Raw genomic sequence first — 19,851 nt, forward strand, 5'->3', positions numbered from 1 at the left:
TCAACTTGTTTACCATTGAGTTCTGCATTCCTCCTTTAAATAGACGGTAGCTTGTCTTATGGCGTTATGATATGAGATATTTAAACACTATATTAAATGATAAATTTCCCTTGGTTCCGAGCATGTATTCTAAATGACCATTGTAATAAGTGTTCCTTACGTCGCTCTTAACAATGATCCTGAAATGGGAAAAAATAAACAGTGGAGGTTGTACAAAAACAATACCACTTCATATATTTACAATGTAGGGAAGATTATCATAAAATAGGAGACATTTCAATGGATGGAAACGTCTAAAACACATACAAATACAGACACTGTTGCCTTAGGCAATTATGACACTTGCACGAGAATACCTGTGTAACCAATTCTATTCAACTATCCAACAGTTGCATAGTTGTCCGTGTTTCCCTTGTGATCGTCTCGAGGGCCTCTCGCCAGAAATAGCGAACACTTCAGCCATTATTTGTATGTCTGGATATCAACCTCTGTAAAGAAGGCATGACAAGCTTATCAATAAACATACAAATAAAACGAGTTCTGTCTGAAGAAGCAAACGTCTGGGAGTTTCTTGGTATGAGACTTAAGTTATTTTATTTATCTGATGTTAAAAACTCCACAGTGCAAATTAATTTGATTTTAGGCGTTAGCATAGTGTGATTACACACGCTTTCACCATTCATAACGTGGCAGGGTATTTAACGTACTTGTGACGCAGCGTCCGATTAAAACCGCCTGTGTCAAGGAGGTGTGACGAACAGAGTTTCTTTAACTTTGTGATCACATGAATTCTTCTTCGATCAGTTCACATTTTAAATAACTTGAATACAAGGATGTTATAATGGTTTCATGTCATTAGTTCCGAATGTTGGATAAGGTCATTTTTTTCATATTCTATCTCCTCAACATACTTAATATTGTAGCTGTGATATAATAATAATCATAGGTATGTACGGCTCGTTTTCAAATTTTATGTTCACTTCTCAATACCTCTCTCCTGTGGTTTGATCCGGAAACAGTCGGTAAGTAATCATTACTACATCTCATAGAAATTAATGTTTGAGCAAGATTATCATGTAGAGGCGATATATTAAGAAGAATAATCTGATCGAACAAGCATTCTTAACAATATTCAGATTTAACGACAAATGAACGGAACAAATTAATCAAATTGTAATTAATATTCATTGTAACACCCAGCACATTTATACAATGGCCTGAGAGTGTAATAACACGACGTATTGTAGTAGGGAATACAATTACTGAAACTGACAACGTTTTATGATATTGAACATTTAAGGTGGACATTTTTTTATCAAAACATTTAAGGGCTATTGGACTTGACTATATCTGTTGTATGCGGGAATATGCAGAATATCTGAAAAAAGACGTTTAACTTAAGAATAAAATCAAGCAAAGAACACAATGGTGTTGTCAAAAAATAAATATATATTCCAATTTAATTTTAAACTTAATTAAAATCAAATTCCAGAAGTGTACGAAATTCTAAGTCACCACTATATGTTAAGGTCTAAAATATCAATAATTATCTTATCATATCTCCAATCTATGCGTATTTACTTTAAGAATTTAATGATAACACCATATACTTAAAAAACGTGGGCAGACATGTTGTTTGAGAAAAATGGCTTCACGAGGCAGACATGTTGTTTTCATGAGAAAAGTTCGCATGAGGCCATTTAGGGTAAATTGCGTGAAGAAATTATAACAAATAACAATGATCCTACTTTCTGAACTAGTAAAGCATTTTCTGATGAATGTTGGGAAATATGGCTTGCGATTGTTTGCTTAATCTATGCATGACAAACATATACTTACAAGTCAATTGTCATGTTACATTATGCCTCGCCATTAAAATCCGTTAGACCAAAAAATACAATTTGATTGGCATTGTTTCTGTTGTATTAGGTTTTTACTTCCAGCCACGTGTTCCGTCCAAAATTGCGTGTGTGTACGGCAAATGTGTCCAAAAGTAAAACTAGCGTCTAGCTTGCACAAGCGAAAAAATAAACAAAAGTCGGTGAATACATGTAACCAGAATAACACTGAACATGTATGGAAGGTTTGTTTTAAATATGCATTATTATGATGAATTTCAAACAGTTCTTAACGCCGACAAAAGTTTGAATTTTGTTGTTACAAAGTTATTTTTTTCACAAATTTCGAGTTTTAACGTTTATGTATGCATTTTAAACAAAGTGAGGAAAATATTCAAACATTCCGTGCAGTTAATATCTTGTTTGACAAATTGCGTTTCACAACCTCCAAAATGGCGATAGTGTTAGTCCAATAGCCCTTAATGAAACTAGTGTGCAAAATTACAATTATTATACGTCGATATTTGAAATGTTTTGGAATAAAGTTAAAGAACTCTTTCCACAGCCTACACTAAAGTTGATCTAAAATTGTGAAGTACCATGAAACACCCCAATTCAAATTAGACTTGTAATTCTGTTTCCACTACGATACTCTTTACGTTACCCTTCAATACAAGAAAGCGTATCACAGACTATTGTTTTAAAGCGTAACGTAGAGTGTCGTAGTGAAAGCGGAATTACAAGTCTCAAAATTCAAACTCATCCTCTGTACTTTTACTTTGTATCTTTCTTCCTGTCCTGACCTACTGGCATTATACACTTTGTAACTTCCTCTCATTAATGTTGATTTGGTTTCGTTTTGTAGGAAAATGAATTTGAAAATTTTACAAAAAAATATCCGAAAATTTCCAATGTTGCAGTAAAAATGAAGCTCATATTAAATCGTTTCCGAGTGTTGAAAAGAAAAAAAAGAAGTTTTTGACATTTTTCTTAAGAAACGACATATCTACTTTAAATATTTGGGATCTTTGTTTCAGTCCATATGGTGGTTTTTGTATGACTGGTGTTTTTACTGTATTTTGATTGGCCGATACGTTTCTCAAAAGTATTCATCAACTGAGATATCAACCCCGAAATCGGCGGCGAAAGGCACGCGAGGTTACTGGACTCAATCAAGTGACCTCTCGCGAGTTCAGTAACCTGTGTCAAAAATAAATCGAGGGAAACTCCCTTTACATGTGACGTCATAATCACTTTTGACGTCGAGTCGTACCCAAATATAGCGTAACAGGAGTTTCCTAATACAATAACGTCGGATTAATCTATTGTGACGTCATTATATACTCGAAACATAAATGTCGGAAGGCAGCAAGTTTACTGCGATCAACGGTGATCAACTGCAAACTTCAATTGATGGAAAACGTTAAAGAATGCCAGACGGGAAGTTGATGCTGCGATATATATAATCCTATTCTACCAGTCATAAACATTAGCAAGAAGCATTTGGATATTTACCATGTATTACATCTAATAGATAAACTACTTTTGTAAAAGGAACATGTTCAAATATCATTCTGTTTATTGTAGTAAAGCCTTTTTAAAGAACCAGGTTAATATCCTGTAAATGTCATATAATGAAACAGTTATCGACCTATTTTCAGGTGGATACGGTGAGCTATCAAACCTCGAAAATGATATAACCCTCGGCCTCCGGTCTCGGGATATATCACTTACTCGGGTTGATAACTCACCGTATCCACCTGAAAATAGGTCGATAAATGTATAATATCACACTTGTAATTTAAAAAAATGACCTCGGTCTACACCCTCGGTCATTTAATAGTGAAACTATGCATCTTTCCCGTTATCACTCAATGTCTCTTTTATATATCATTAACTCTTCAGAACAGAACAAATTGAAATATTAAAACACCGGTCAGGTGTTTCACAATCGTTTCAAAACCTGATTTATATGATATTACACAACGGTAGATATGTTTCTCCAAATGACATTTCGTCATTATCTCTTGTTTTATGTATTTACAGCAATGTATACATCACGCAAGAGTATGGACGGTAAGAAGACAGCCGATGACGATCTTAGGTGAGCCCAATACAACGACTTTATTTTATTTGGATTTGATGTGTTTACTAATTACCACAAACGTCATGATCATTTGTTTCATTGAAGCTATATGTGCCGTAAGTTTCATACTCATACTAATATGTTAATCATCACCAAATATTACCACCATTTTAAGAGTTGCAATACTTATATTGCATAGGCTTTAAAAAAAGTAAATTAAGAATTCATAGTGAGTTATGACAGTACAACGAAACATCATGATATTTACGTAACAGTGTAGTAAAATCAGTGCACATGTTACAGCAAGAAACCGAGTTGTAGTCATCTACTTTCTTGCACATTTAACAGTCATATAAGTAGTTATAAAGTGACGTCTTCAGGTAAGTTTTCCATTAAACATGCATAAAACAAGAACTACTACGGTGTATCAAATCTGTGTTGTTGCAAATACTTATCAAGCATCATACATGTTTATAGATCGTTTGAATAATGAGATCTAGTCAATAAATTTCTAATATTATCATTAATCCTACCAATATCAGCATCATCATATTCATATATCGTTTTCTTCTATGCGGTTTGTCTATATATATTTGATATAATTTATAAAAGTTAATACGACAATGATCACTGCAAATTAAGCCAAGAGCATTTGTATCCCTAATAAGATGATTGTTGTTAGATAGAACAATGTCAACAGAAGAAGAAAAGGTCGGAGTAATGCGAGTGGGTTCTTTAATAAAACTGTTTAGATTATGTTTTGTAAGTAATCGGCCAAGACGAGAGTGTGGCTGAAGGTTTAACATATCAACATTTATATCACCAGTTATAAGTACATCAGTAATATTACCATTAAAAACAGTATCAAACATGTCATCTAATTTTCTCCTGTATTCTACACCAGATTCAGGTCTATATATACATCCCAGTAAAATCTTATGGCTATCTACTAAAACTTCTAACCAAATGATTTCAATATAACAGATTACAGTATCTCGTGTATATATAATAATTCCACAAGCACCAAATCCTATCTGCCTATCACTTTGATAAAAACTACTACAATTGTCTCAAATAAGGTCTGAGTCCGGATTAACGGGTCAAGATGTGTTTCAGTAAGACATTTTATATCATTTGCAGTAAGTTCACTATCTATTATATCTAATTTATTTCTTACAATTGTATGGTCTGTGACTTGTTGTATTTTTGGCGTAGGAAAAGTATTTAAAGTGTTCAACATATTCTTCTCCGCCTCTCCAATTTTTAAACTTTCGATAATTACCGACTATTGTAAAGTTCGTATTCGCAAAGTTATTAAACGATTAAATTAAGATATTGATTTTTAACGTGTACAGGTTTAAAATAGCTCGGAAGTATCCGAACTAATCCGATCTATAGGGTATTGACGATCGCGATACGGCTCGGGAGGTTCGTATCTATACAGGTATCGCCGATGTCGGTTAAGTGCTGCAAATCGGTTTTACGATATTACCCGAAAGTTTGAAACATGGCGTGACTGTGGCGGTTCTTTCAAGACGTGTGATATTTCATGCGACATTTACTGCTATGTCAATAGTATATTGGTGCTTTCATTGATCTGAACCATCACATATAAGCATCCATATTAACACATTGTTTGTTTTATGAGAGTGTGTGATGATGGAAATGACAAGAAATACAACTCTAAGGATCTTACATTCAGATGGGAAATTTGGAAAGTGTGAAGATGACGGGATTATGCTCGATATCATTACATTACAGTAGAAACTTTATTGGAAATAATTTGAATGCAGCTTTGTTTCCAAGAACAGAAATAGGGGGAGAGATACACAGCATTATATAGATATGTATACATATATACAAAACTAAGATTACATGAGCCAGTTATTTAAACTATAAGGGATAGAGTTAAGACTTCATTTATATCATTTTTTATTGTTGTTAACAGACTTAAAACGGAATATTGGTTGTTCACCTCAGTTAAGATTCAGGTGAATGATTGGCAAACTGGCAAATCATTGAGTGAAAGTTTAGAACACATCCTGACACATGGTGTCGGAAGTGACGTCACGTTTCTAGTCGGTGCCAAAAGAACACCTGTTGCTGCACACAAGCATTCTTTCAAGCCGTAGTCCCGTATTCTTTACCATGTTCAACGGACAATTGGCAGAGCAAGGGGATGTTAATATTCCAGACATCAAAGAGGAGGCCTTTATGACATTTCTACGGTAAGTTGGTTTACATTATTACTTCCCTTTGCTGTAGATCTAGTCACAACATCACAGAAAAATATAGATAATATGATAAATACATTTAGTTTAGTTGTAAAGGTTGCTGGATCCTTAAATCTTATCCTAATTTGGAAAAATAAGTGAGTTTTAACCGTGCTCTTGATTAACCTTTTTTGAAGAAAGACAAATGTTAGTCAAACACCTTTATATGAAGTGAAAGATTGGTTAGAATTAAAGACAAAGTGCAGATAAACATCGGTTAATATTATACTCATGAGTTTTATTTAACAAAAAACAAAACATTGCGTTACAGCTATCTGTATACTGACCAAATCAAGTTGACATATCAGAGCGCTGTGGCAGTTATGAGTGTAGCCCGCAAGTACTGTGTCGATGTCCTGGTATCTACATGCGATCAATTTCTGCAAAGAAACATTTCGTCAGAAAATGCATGTTTTCTAATGGAGGAATCCCACGTTTATGCTGAGGATGGACTGATGGCAGCTTGTCTTCAGGTCGTCACAAAGAATCCTCAAGCTGCATTGCAGTCTAACACCTTCGTTGACCTATGCAATTCCTGTCTTAAATGTATAACAACATCAGATGATCTTGCTGTTGACGAAGGGCTTTTGTATAAATCAGTCAAAAAATGGGCCAAAAAGGAATGCACTCGGCATCATTTGAAGGTGATTTTTCTTTCATCTGTCTTAAATCTTAATTATAATATTCATTGACAAATATTTCGATATTAATCATACATAACGTGAAGTTGGAACACTACCGAAAATGAAATATTCTTAAAACATGTGATACAGAAGTTATAATTTTAACAAAAACTGTCTCGAACAAACTTTAGGGTGCTGAATAGCAACTTTGACAATTTTCCTACGTCATTTTCTCTCTGTGGCTTATTATTTGTATCTGAAAATCAAAATAATGAAATCGTGAAAAACGCCGTAAAACGACGTCTTGCGACAACGCTAAAAATACCACATATTTCAAGACATGAAAAACAAGTGCGGAATGGAATATTTTTGCAGATTTTTGACTTGATCAACTGAAAATGTTTGGACTTTTTTATACGAATTCAAACAGTTTGTATTATGTCTAAACATTTATTGATCAAACCGCATTAAGGAGCTGTACCATTTATGGTACTCGAATCTGCTGTAACACAAGACTAGATATGCCTCAAAACTCTCTATATATGCATTGATGACTAGTAAACAAATCATAAACTTAAAATTTTGTGAGATTTTTCAATTTCAACAATATGTTATTGATATTATGTACATCAATAGGATTGGACATCAGGCTACGCCTATTTAAGTCCTCTCCAGATCTTATTTTAAAGTATAAACATGAATTCATTCTGCAATTAATTAATACATATATTTATATATAAAAATAAATTGAGTTAGTTACAGTATAGTGATAATAATGTTACTAAGTACTAATTAAAGGGGGATAACTCCAATTTTATTTTTAGTAGAAAATGTTTCAGAACAAGTTTAGTTATTTGGATTTCATAATCCTAGTGATTATAGTTTTTGGATAGGGATAAGAATCATGCTCATTTATTGACAGACTAACATACATACACACCATGAGATATTAGGCCAAAAAGTCCCTGTGCTTATGCACAATGACCCATCCCTTTGGAATATATGTATGAAAGTCTGACAACGAATGAGCATTTTGTCTTCAATTGAATATGAAAAAAAAATTGTAGGAGATTGAATGCAATTTTTTAAACAATTGGAGTTAACCAACATTTATGGTTCTAATATGTACAGTTTGATTATTCAATTAGATAATTATTATAGTATAAAAGATTCTCAATATTCAATAAACAGTATTCAGTATCCATCCAGCCAGGATAGTTTAGAGTAAATTAGAAATAAATATTAACATATACAATAGTTTAGATGTTTAATTGCACTGCTAGATAGTATTTTGACTATCAAGTAATTAGATATTTAGATATGGGTACTTGTTACTTGTTTTTGTTTGCTTATATATGCAGAGGGCTATGGTACATGTATATAAAATATGTTTATCAGAAATCAAATCTTTTAGTATGGCATATATATTCAGTCACGCATTGTAAAATATCTTTGTTAATATCATTATTGCAAAATTTACATCCATTTAATAGTGTTTCAATGTTTAAATGATTATGATTATCTGGTAAACCTAAGTTATTTATTCCCTGTATAAGAACTGCTCTCTGTTCATAGAAGTGCCTACAGTCAAAGAAAAAGTGATATGAATTTTCATTGGTATAATAACAGGAACAGGCTGGAGATTCTCTTAAATGATCATGATAAAGATCAGAGTTTAAATTACTTGCTTGGTTTCGTAGCTGGCACAGAATAATGTTATATTTACGGTCGCCATGATATTTAAAAATATTAGAAATTTCTGTAGTAGGAATATCATTATCAATTTTGATACTTTTTTTAAATTGTTCTAATGAATTATTAAATATGAGTTCTATATCTGTTTGATTAAATTCTCTTAGCATTGAGGGAATAAAGCTGTTGGAGTATAATTCAGTTCTACAGAGGGGGGGGGGGGGGATTAAACAGGCGATTATTCCTTAATGTGTAAGGAGTATTATTATTATCATTAAAGAATGGATCAATCAAATTAGTAAGATATCTAGGGGATTCATTATTTACAATTTTAAACATCAATATTGATTTTTGTAGTTTTCGTCTGAATGCAAGTGAATCAAGTCCAACTTCAGCATAAAGTTGAGATGTTCCTCTTCTCAGGCCTGTTATAATTCTTATTGCTTCTATCTGTACAGATTCTAATAAGTCTTTATCTTGGTTTGTACAATTATCCCAAATGACATCACCATATTCTAAAACAGGTCTTATAAGGGATGTATAAATTTTTAAAAGGCTCTTTCTATCTACATTATGTTTTAGTAATCTTAAAATAGTTAGTCTTTTAGAGGCCTGGGTATAAATATTATTAATATGTTTGGACCATTTGGACAATTTTGTGAGATGTCAAGAGAAACTCTGGATTCAAGCACACTCTAGAAAATGTTTACAATTATCTTCAAAAAGTGTTCCAATTTGGGTGGCGTCACGTTATATCTAGGTACCAATCTTGGTTTGTACATGTACGATTTCTAAGCGATATAAAACGATATACGTCTTTTAAGTCATACTGTGGTTGCTTTTAGCCAAATAGTTTAAATATGCTATGGTATATGACAATTGCTTTAAAATAGGTATGTTTACTATTTTGAAGGTTACAGGCAATAACAAACGGAGAGTTCTCGGCGATATCCTGTTTACGATTCGGTTCCCGATAATGGATCAGACGTTCTTCCTGGACCAAGTCTGTGTCGATGATGTACTTACAAATGATGAAGTTGTTGATATTCTCATGTTCATCCGTAAAAACAAGAAAAACGTTTCCACCTCCTTCAATACCAAGGCAAGGCGCAACGGGTACCGAATGGGAAATTTGTACCGGTAGAACGAACAATGGCGACATGAAAGATGCTGAGAAGTTGATTACGTAATCATTTTCAAATATTCACAGCAATTTTGACCTCAACCTAAAAGCAATTATGATGGCAATTGAAGAGTTCATCTGCAAAATACTTCGAACGAAATGTTATCATTCTGATCTGGGCTGCTTTTATTCGCTTCTCTACACCACAAGTGACGGGGACTGAAAATGACTGCGAGTTAAGAGAGTTCGAGCTAGCGAGGTTCAACTTATTACTTGAAATAATCAATACAAAAAATGCGTTTTAATATGTTTCCTGGTCATTGTTCTGATGAAGTGATAGTGTTACCATCGTACTAGTCATCACACATAAAATGTTGACTTATTGTGTAACACTATCTTTATATAAACCGTACATAATGTGTTGGGATATTAAGGACATACTGGCCGGTACGTCATATCTTCTTAGTTGTCTAAATACAAATAACTATAACGGATGCTGTATTTTAGAACACACCTGGTTGAGAAAGTAAAGCATGTCTTTTGATATGTTTGAAGGCAGTTGTTACTCGCATATAACACAACCAGTCTGTAAAATTGTGCCACTCCGCTATAAGTATAATATTAGGGGGTGGGTGCGCTTAATTTGAAGGATGTGAATATGGTGTAGCTATAGTTTTTATTCGGTATATAGCTGATGTTTTGTGGAAATTGATAAATGACTTCAGATTTTAAATGACAATGTCCTCGATTGCAGATATTTCTGAAATGTTCACTGCAGTCATTTACTATTATGTACAAAGATGTATTGGTAGGGGATTCATTGCAGTAGATTTTGTTAAAACATGACTCATCAATAATCTTACATTTCATTATTGAGGTAACCGAATCTGTTATTTCACTGCATCTATCAATAAAAATTATTTTGAACTTTAGATGCTGCATGTTCATGTTTGATAAAAAAATAAAATTGTTTTCCTAATTAACTGTTAATTGCGAGTAAAATTGTAGTTTTTGGCTGATGTTTCTAAAAATAGACCTTCCAATAATTTGGTGCTTAGATGAAGACTTTGCAGGTTTAAGATTTTCTTAAATTTGCATTATCATTTGTTGACATGATGTTTCAATAGTTCCAAAATATTTTTGGTGTAACAGAACCCGAAGTGGGTGTACTATTTCGGTAAAAATATGACGTTTCTAAAAAAAGACATCCAAGAGCTGATTGTCTGCAAAGCTCTATATAGAACATAGATGATATAGGAAGATAGTTTAATACTTAAATTTACATTATTAACTCATTTTGGGGGTTTTACATTAACATTAAGATAGACTTGGAAAACTGTTCATCAACGGCGATTTAATCCTAACGATGGAACAGCCATTTTGACGGTGATCAGTTGACGTCACCATGTCAACATTAGTGACCTCATAATGGTCTCATTTTGGGTGTCAGTTATGCCACCGTAGACTTCACTTTGCCTTGGTTAGTTTATAAAGTTGCAAGTGAATGTAAATATAAAATATATATTCCAGTTGTTCTAATGGTTTTTATTATAGCAGGATAGATGTGCGAGTACACACACATGTATACTCAATGTTAAAACTTTGTTAATTACATGTATACATTTCATATAACGAAAGTGTAAAAAATAATTAGCCATAACAGAACATGTATTGCGTTGTATCAATTAGTTAAGTAAAATACATTCATCCTTCATTTTCGTCATCTATGACTACGTATTAATAAAGTGCACTGCGTGTAATATTGACCAAGTATTTCATTGTTAATAGAATGCCATCACAGACATGTTTGAGCAATGTTTTTTTGATATATAGGGATTGGATTCCGTTTTTATGTTAACCATGTTTGTATGGAGCAATTCCTCTATGAATATATTCAATATGGGGCGCCGCGTCCCATATTGAATATATTCTTAGAGGAATTGCTCCATACAAGCATGGTTAACATAAAAACGAAATCAAATCCGTATATTTACACTCACACGACTTTTTATTTATATTTTATGCAATAAAATCGTCATTTGAAAGTGACGTAATTATTCAATAAAAGTCGGTCAGAAGTGGGAGGAGCTTACTCAATTGAACAGCGAATGATGACTCTTCACGTAAGATAGAATTATTCATCCGCGACGAAAAAAAATCAATATTTTAGTGTAAAATAAACATGACAAACAAAGTAAATTTCAGAGATAATTTTATTTAATCATATCAGAACTTTGAATAGGTATTCAATTTTGCTAAAAGTTAATATATAGCGTAATAACAAAGTATTTGTACTCGGCCACATGTGTGAACTCGGTGACCGTTATTGTGCAGCGAGGCGAGGCTGACGCACGCTTACACACTGGAGTTTTCCGAAGTTGTCAAAACACCGATGTTCAAGTAGCTAAATTTGTTTGAGATTGTCGTCTGACTTGACGATATTACATCCTTCGAAGCCATGTGATTATATAATCTACGCTTAGATCCATATCGCCATCGATAGATGAAACAAATTCACTTGTGTTCGATGGATACAATGTACTGTATTTGTGGTGACGCGTAACTGTCAACACGTGGATTACTAGCGGTGCATGTTTTATAATACACATGATTAAATTCTCCAAGAACAAATACAAGAGAATATGTTTATAACTGACCTAGCTCTGTCAGAGGGTCTCACACCCGTCAACCCCAAAGACTCGATCGTAGGACACAGACACAGAGGTAATGTTTACATTTGACATCCATCATTTTTAACAAAAATCGCCCCGGTCGGGATATTTTTTCCCGTTTCTTTATACAATTGTTCATTTCAAAAATGTTTGTATCGTATATAAATATAAAACATATAGGGACTGGATTTCGTTTTTATGTTAACCATGCTTGTATGGAGCAATTCCTCTAAGAATATATTCGATGGGGCGCGTTAGCGCCCCATATTGAATATATTCTTATAGGAATTGCTCCATACAAGCATGGTTAACATAAAAACGAAATCCAATCCCTATATTAACACTCACACGACTTTTTATTTATATTTTATGCAATAAAATCGTTATTTGAAAGAGACGTAATTATTCAATAAAAGTCGGTCAAAAGTGGGAGAAGCTTACTCAATTGAACAGCGAATGATGACGCTGCACGTAAGGTAGAATCATTCATCCGCGACGACAAAAAAGTTCAATATTTTAGTGTAGAATAAACATGACAAACAAAGTAAATTTCAGAGATAATATTATTTAATCAGATCAGAACTTTAAGTAGGTATTAAATTTTGCAAAATGTTCATATATAGCGTAATAACATAAAGTATTTGTTCTCGGCCACATGTGTGAACTCGGTGACCGTTATTGTGCAGCGAGGCGAGGCTGACGCACGCTTACACAGTGGAGTTCTCCAAAGTTGTCAAAACACCAGTGTTCAAGTAGCTAAATTTGTTTGAGATTGTCGTCTGACTTGACGATATTACATCCTTCGGGGCCATGTGATTATATATAATCTACGCTTAGATCCATATCGCCATCGCATAGATGAAACAAATTCACTTGTGTTCGATGGATACAATGTACTGTATTTGTGGTGACGCGTAACTGTCAACACGTGGATTACTAGCGGTGCATGTTTTATAATACACATGATTAAATTCTCCAAGAACAAATACAAGAGAATATGTTTATAACTGACCTAGCTCTGTCAGAGGGTCTCACACCCGTCAACCCCAAAGACTCGATCGTAGGACACAGACACAGAGGTAATGTTTACATTTGACATCCATCATTTTTAACAAAAATCGCCCCGGTCGGGATATTTTTTCCCGTTTCTTTATACAATTGTTCATTTCAAAAATGTTTGTATCGTATATAAATATAAAACATATAGGGACTGGATTTCGTTTTTATGTTAACCATGCTTGTATGGAGCAATTCCTCTAAGAATATATTCGATGGGGCGCGTTAGCGCCCCATATTGAATATATTCTTATAGGAATTGCTCCATACAAGCATGGTTAACATAAAAACGAAATCCAATCCCTATATTAACACTCACACGACTTTTTATTTATATTTTATGCAATAAAATCGTCATTTGAAAGAGACGTAATTATTCAATAAAAGTCGGTCAAAAGTGGGAGAAGCTTACTCAATTGAACAGCGAATGATGACGCTGCACGTAAGGTAGAATCATTCATCCGCGACGACAAAAAAGTTCAATATTTTAGTGTAGAATAAACATGACAAACAAAGTAAATTTCAGAGATAATATTATTTAATCAGATCAGAACTTTAAGTAGGTATTAAATTTTGCAAAATGTTCATATATAGCGTAATAACATAAAGTATTTGTTCTCGGCCACATGTGTGAACTCGGTGACCGTTATTGTGCAGCGAGGCGAGGCTGACGCACGCTTACACAGTGGAGTTCTCCAAAGTTGTCAAAACACCAGTGTTCAAGTAGCTAAATTTGTTTGAGATTGTCGTCTGACTTGACGATATTACATCCTTCGGGGCCATGTGATTATATAATCTACGCTTATATCCATCGCCATCTAGGCTAAAGATGGAACAACTTCACGTGTGTTCGATGGATACAATGTATTTGTGGTGACGCGTAACTGTCAACACGTGGATTACTAGCGGTGCATGTTGTATAATACACATGATTAAATTCTCAAAGAACAAAGACAAGAGGATATGTTTATATCTGACCTCTATCAGAAGTTCTCACGCCCGTCCACCCCAAAGACTCGATCGCAGGACGAACACAGACACAGAGGTAATGTTAACATTTGACACCCATCATTTTTAACAAAAATGAAAGCACGTCGCCCCGGTCGGGATATTTTTCCGTTTCTTTATACAATTGTTACTTTAAAAATTGTTTGAATCATATATAAATATAAAACATGTATATATTGTTTACATTTTTCCAAAATTCTATGAAAAACAACAATATACACGTAATGTTGCATCAAAATGTAAACAAAACCATGTGTTTGTTTAAAAAAAGTAGTCCTTTTACGTTGCATAGAACATTTTCATACGCAAGTTCAAAGTTCAATGTTACCATGCAGTTATGGTAAACAAAATCGGCTAGTATTAGCGTATAGTGACCAAGCATAGCAAGTGTAAATATATATGTATTGTTTACATTTTCCCCAAATTCTATGAAAAACAGCAATATACACGTAATGTTACGTCAAAATGTAAACAAAGCCATGTGTTTCTTTTAAAAAAAGTAGCCCCTTTACGTTGCATAGAACATTTTTAACGCAAGTTCAATGTTACCATGCAGTTATGGTAAACAAAATCGGCTAGTACTTGCGTATAGTGAACAAGCCTAGCAAGTGTAAATATACATGTATGTTAATTATTCCTTATTTTGTTATCTATATTAACGAATGAGAAACTCGATGGGCACCGGACTGATTGTACACAGTAATGTATCCTGTAGAATTCAAGTCGTATATTCGGTTTTGAGGAATGTGAAACCTACGCCACATATAGTCACATAACAAATATTCATTTAAAAGTCAACCCTGCGGTGTAAAAATGAACTGCTCAGACGTACAGGTATTGTGTAAATGTCACCCGTTATATCATATACACCTACGGTAGTTATACTGATTGATTCAGAAATTCCTGTAATCCTACTTTCGGTTTTGAGAGGACGCCAGTGACGGAGTTTGAAGGTAATCTTATATTCATGTTAATTATATATCCTATCTTTAAAGGTATCATCTTTACAATCACCAGGTCTTTTATTATGTTACAACGCTATGATATGTGTTTTAGATTATTTCCCTTTGTCCGGTAGAGGACGGAGCAGTTAAATACAACCCTTGTTCCTTTGATTACTAAAACATGGTGTTATAACAATCCAGCTATACATGTATATGTAATCAGGAAGTTTACAAACAATTATATACAAACTGATGTTTACATTATTGGTTGTGGAATGCCTTGATTTATATCGTTTTTTGTTCATGGTTACACTCATTGTGCAATCGGAACCCCTCGGGACTCTCTGTACATGAGACTTATAATATCTTATTCATAATAACATACGAATGTATAATGATGCAAGAAAAAATATATCTATACAAAAATTCTCAGCAGTCAACATTTCCCCCAATTAATCTCACAACTTGTTTATACAAGTGTTTTTTTTTTATATTTGATTATTGAAACGTTTGGTCCCTGTAAAGGTATACAATATGCATCATTCCGTTGTCTATAAAGTCGACACTTAATTGAATAGTTAAAATACGATACGTTTTCATTCAGGATATCTAGGAGCATCAATAAACAACAGCAAAAAATATATCCTTAACTTATATACACAGTATTCATTTCATTGCAGATATATTGAAAGACGATTTCGGGTTCAAAGTTGAATAACGCCCTTTGAAACAGGGGTGAATAAATGGAGTGTAACATAAACATCCGGATTGGATTCGCGGAATTGCATTTTCGATATTAGGGGAGAGGAATAAATCGCTATGGAAACCTTTAAATAGTATTTATTAGAAAGTTTATTCCCATAAATCACATTCTCATAGATATGGTTTGATATCAAAACCTTAAAGGAATGGATGCAACTATAAAAAAATAATAGTCTGTCAAACTCATTCGACTATGAACTTTCATAATGACCTGCTTTATATTTAAATGTACCTTAGTGTGTGTATGGGTAATTTTCCTTTAGATTTAAATGTACCTTAGTGTGTGTATGGGTAATTGCTAGCTGTTATATTATGATACGTAGGTCGGTTATATTGATTGATTCCTGTAATCCTACATTCGGTTTTGTGACTTCCGTGTACGCCAGTGAGGGAGTTTGAAGGTATCTATAATAATTCAGTTTTTTTGGCCTGAACTATCTGGCCTGTTCAGAGAATCGTTGTAAAACATGGTTGTATGATTGATGATTTAATACATGTAATGTGTACTAAGATTAATTTATACCCATCTACGTATATCCATTATTTGGGCGACTAAGAATTCGATGAAATACAAATCTGACCTTTGTGTATGTGTGTGTCGGGTTGCAGAGTTAGGGGTGGATGGAGATTACCTAAGAGACCAACGTATTTGTACATGAGTATCATGACATATATTTAAGCGACCTTTGTTTACTAACAGTTATATTGAGTTATGTATTTACTTTAAAGATGCTCCACCGCCGACAGAGTATAAATGATATTCATCATTTGAATAATAATTGGCGTTTAATCGTGTATGTATATGTCTAATTAACACCAAAAATAATATAAAATAATTGATTTTGTCGCCTTTGGTGCATGAGTAATCTGTACTTCATTCCATATAGGATATAGTGTCACCAATTTTTTTTTGGGATGCAAATAACTAATTTTCATAGTTTTAACTTAAAGTAAAATTAGAAGTTCAAACTTTTCAATGGGTGTAAAGTAAGTAACTTTTGTAACTGAAGAAAAATACTAAAGCGTCTGCTGTTGTTTTTGATAGTGAAAAAAATATAATTTGTCAGCGATGGAGCATCTTTAAACGGCCTTTGTTCTTAAGATGACGCTACAATATATTTTAACAGGTTCCTCATGCTATAGTAAACACGTTTCAAAAAGATATCACAAAATGATACATGTGCTTGTTCGACGAACGTTAAGTCGATGGATCATATCAATTGTATTTTTAAACAATGCATACTTGTACGTCATGCATTGTAATACTGATAATCGCTGTAGGTTTGGGACTTTGTCAAAAGAAATGTTAATATATGGAACGGTCTAATGCAATACGCATAGGCAATAGCTGTGCTATTATTAAGAAAAGTTAAAATACGTAACTAAAAATCCAAAATTAAAAGAATTTAAGGATAGGAGTGAATTTATTTGGTAGATTTCAAGCCATGGTTAATTGCGTAGAAATTATAGAAATTGAATGAACTGCGATGTCCAACTTCTTTGCTAACGACATGAACAAAAATATTAATACTTAAGCTTCAAAATGAAAGTGCAAATAAACAAAATAAATCCGTTTGGCGTTTTCAAAGTTGACAAATTTGTAGGTGATATTTATTTGATATTTTTATGAAACCACAGATTAGATTTAGTAAGAACTACACGTACGCCTAGTTAAATAGGTTTATGGTATTTTCGTGTGCGAAGACTGATGTTGATCTAGTCAAGGTCATGGGAAAATGAAAATAAATTTTGACGGCCAAGACCGATAAGTATGATTTTGTGTTTACAGATACCCGGGAGTTAGGACATCGTGTTATGACATATGATTTAGATCAGGTCAGGTCAGAGTCCCTTGTGGTTTAACAGGAGGGTCAATTTTTCTGTTTTGCCCAGGTTTGCTGGAACCGAATGATATTTTTGAATGATTTTTCATAAACTATAAAACATCAATTTGTTGAAAATAAATTAAATTGGAATATATAACTTAGTGTCAAAAATATGTCACAGTGACCTTACTTTGTAAAATGTAACGGATGCAAGAATAAAGTTCATGTGGTGCCATGATATACCAGAAAAAATATATAAATCATAGATGTATCATATTGCATTGAGCAATATATTTACATATTATAAACATGGGCAAAGAATAAATGTTTATAGGTAACACAATACAATGAACTTGAACCTACATATATAAAATGTATAAAATATTGGTCATACAATATTAGTTATAGTCAGTTACTGACCCACTATAAAGGCATAGCGGGTCAGTAAGATTTATAGAAGGCGAGGGCGTTGCCCGAGCCTCCGAACTTCTTACTGACCAACTATGCCTTTATAGGGGGTCAGTAACTGACTATATAACGAATTCATCGCATCCATGACTATTGAATGGTTTCATTAGGTCTTTGTTTACTACTTATATTATCAACAATTTGAAATCATGTCGGCGAACTATACAAACAATCGCCGCTTTTGAAATCATCCAGGAGTGGCCTATGCCTAAAGTTCTTATTTATCTCTGTATTTCTTTCCGGAATCTGCAAACACACTGTATAAAGAACCTGCAGCAAAAGAACTAAATAGGTCTAATTCATACCGGTAAATCAACAATAATTTCGACATTTCTAGTGCACAGTAGGCCTACGTCAATACGTCAATAGAATGCAATTTGAAAGCATCACAAACAAAACAGACACAAAACATGCATCCAACAATTTAAAGCGCTATCTCCTTGAAATGAATAAATAGAACAATAAGGAATGTAAAGTAACTATGACTTTTCAAAATTATGGACCTAAAAATAAACATGCTTTTCTACCAAATCTGACCAAATAATGCTAGCAATCTTATCTAAGAGTTATTCAATGATCATATATTAGATTTTCCAAATTGCGAGTGCGGATACTAACAAGAAACCGTTTTCGAAAGTTCACGCTTTATTAATGAAAGACGAATAGTAATCGATACCTAGAAAATATATGAAAATAACCACTTACATAATTCTCTCACTTAATGGTTGTACACAATGCCCTGAAGAAGTCAATGCAAATATACACTGCCATCCAAACGTTCTGTTACACGTAGTTTTACAAATTTACATAAAATATAGATATATGTAAACCTTTTTAATACAGACATCATTATATATTATTTATGTCTCTCCACCCACATCAAGAATCGTCTTCACCCGTCTCAGCCGCCATATATCACTCCACCATCTCGTCTCAACCGCTATCTCACTTCTACCGCCATATCACTTCTACCACCATCTCGTCTCTACCGCTATCTCACTTCTACCGCTATCTCACTTCTACCATGCACCATCTCGTCTCAACAGCCTCTCACTTCTACCCTCATCTCGTCTTAACCGATATCTCACGTTTACCACTATCTCGTCTCATCTTTACTGTTTCACCTCAACCACCTTCTCTCCTTTACAACTATCTCTTATCAACAACTACGATCTTATCTCGACCACCATCTTTTACATTTTATAAATCTATACATTAAACTGTATGGATTACATTTTAAGCGCGAAGCGCTCCGAGCCCAAGGTTTATTCATCATTGCACAATGTTTTAAGTATTTTGTTCTTGGGCATTTCAGTACATTGGACATATTCTTTAATAATTTCATATCTCTGTATCGTTGTAACAGTAACTTTCTATCGAGATATATTTTGAATAAGGAAACAATAGAACAATTGTCAACTCTTCCGTTAGAAATATGATAATGTTTGTATATTGTATAGCCAATTAAGGACAAAAGAAC

The 19,851-nt window shown here is 33.5% G+C and overlaps 1 protein-coding gene across 3 annotated transcripts in view; it reads left to right on the top strand.

Moving 5' to 3' along the window:
- The window catches only part of LOC138306304 (BTB/POZ domain-containing protein 6-like), a 78,604-nt gene that overhangs the window by 1,442 nt on the left and 57,311 nt on the right, over positions 1 to 19,851 (top strand). Inside the window, exons 2-5 of one of the 3 annotated variants that reach the window (XM_069246732.1) lie at positions 3,885 to 3,942; positions 5,873 to 6,152; positions 6,469 to 6,841; positions 9,426 to 11,401. In XM_069246732.1, the coding sequence (XP_069102833.1) occupies positions 6,073 to 6,152; positions 6,469 to 6,841; positions 9,426 to 9,656 (684 nt within the window). In that variant the 5' untranslated portion in view covers positions 3,885 to 3,942; positions 5,873 to 6,072 and the 3' untranslated portion in view covers positions 9,657 to 11,401. Of the gene's footprint in view, positions 1 to 389; positions 500 to 3,884; positions 3,943 to 5,872; positions 6,153 to 6,468; positions 6,842 to 9,425; positions 11,402 to 19,851 lie in introns of those variants that run through there. The other 2 variants (XM_069246728.1, XM_069246729.1) reach the window with 2 other exon arrangements.

Source organism: Argopecten irradians, chromosome 13 (genome assembly GCF_041381155.1).
Source record: "Argopecten irradians isolate NY chromosome 13, Ai_NY, whole genome shotgun sequence".
NCBI lineage: Eukaryota > Metazoa > Mollusca > Bivalvia > Pectinida > Pectinidae > Argopecten > Argopecten irradians.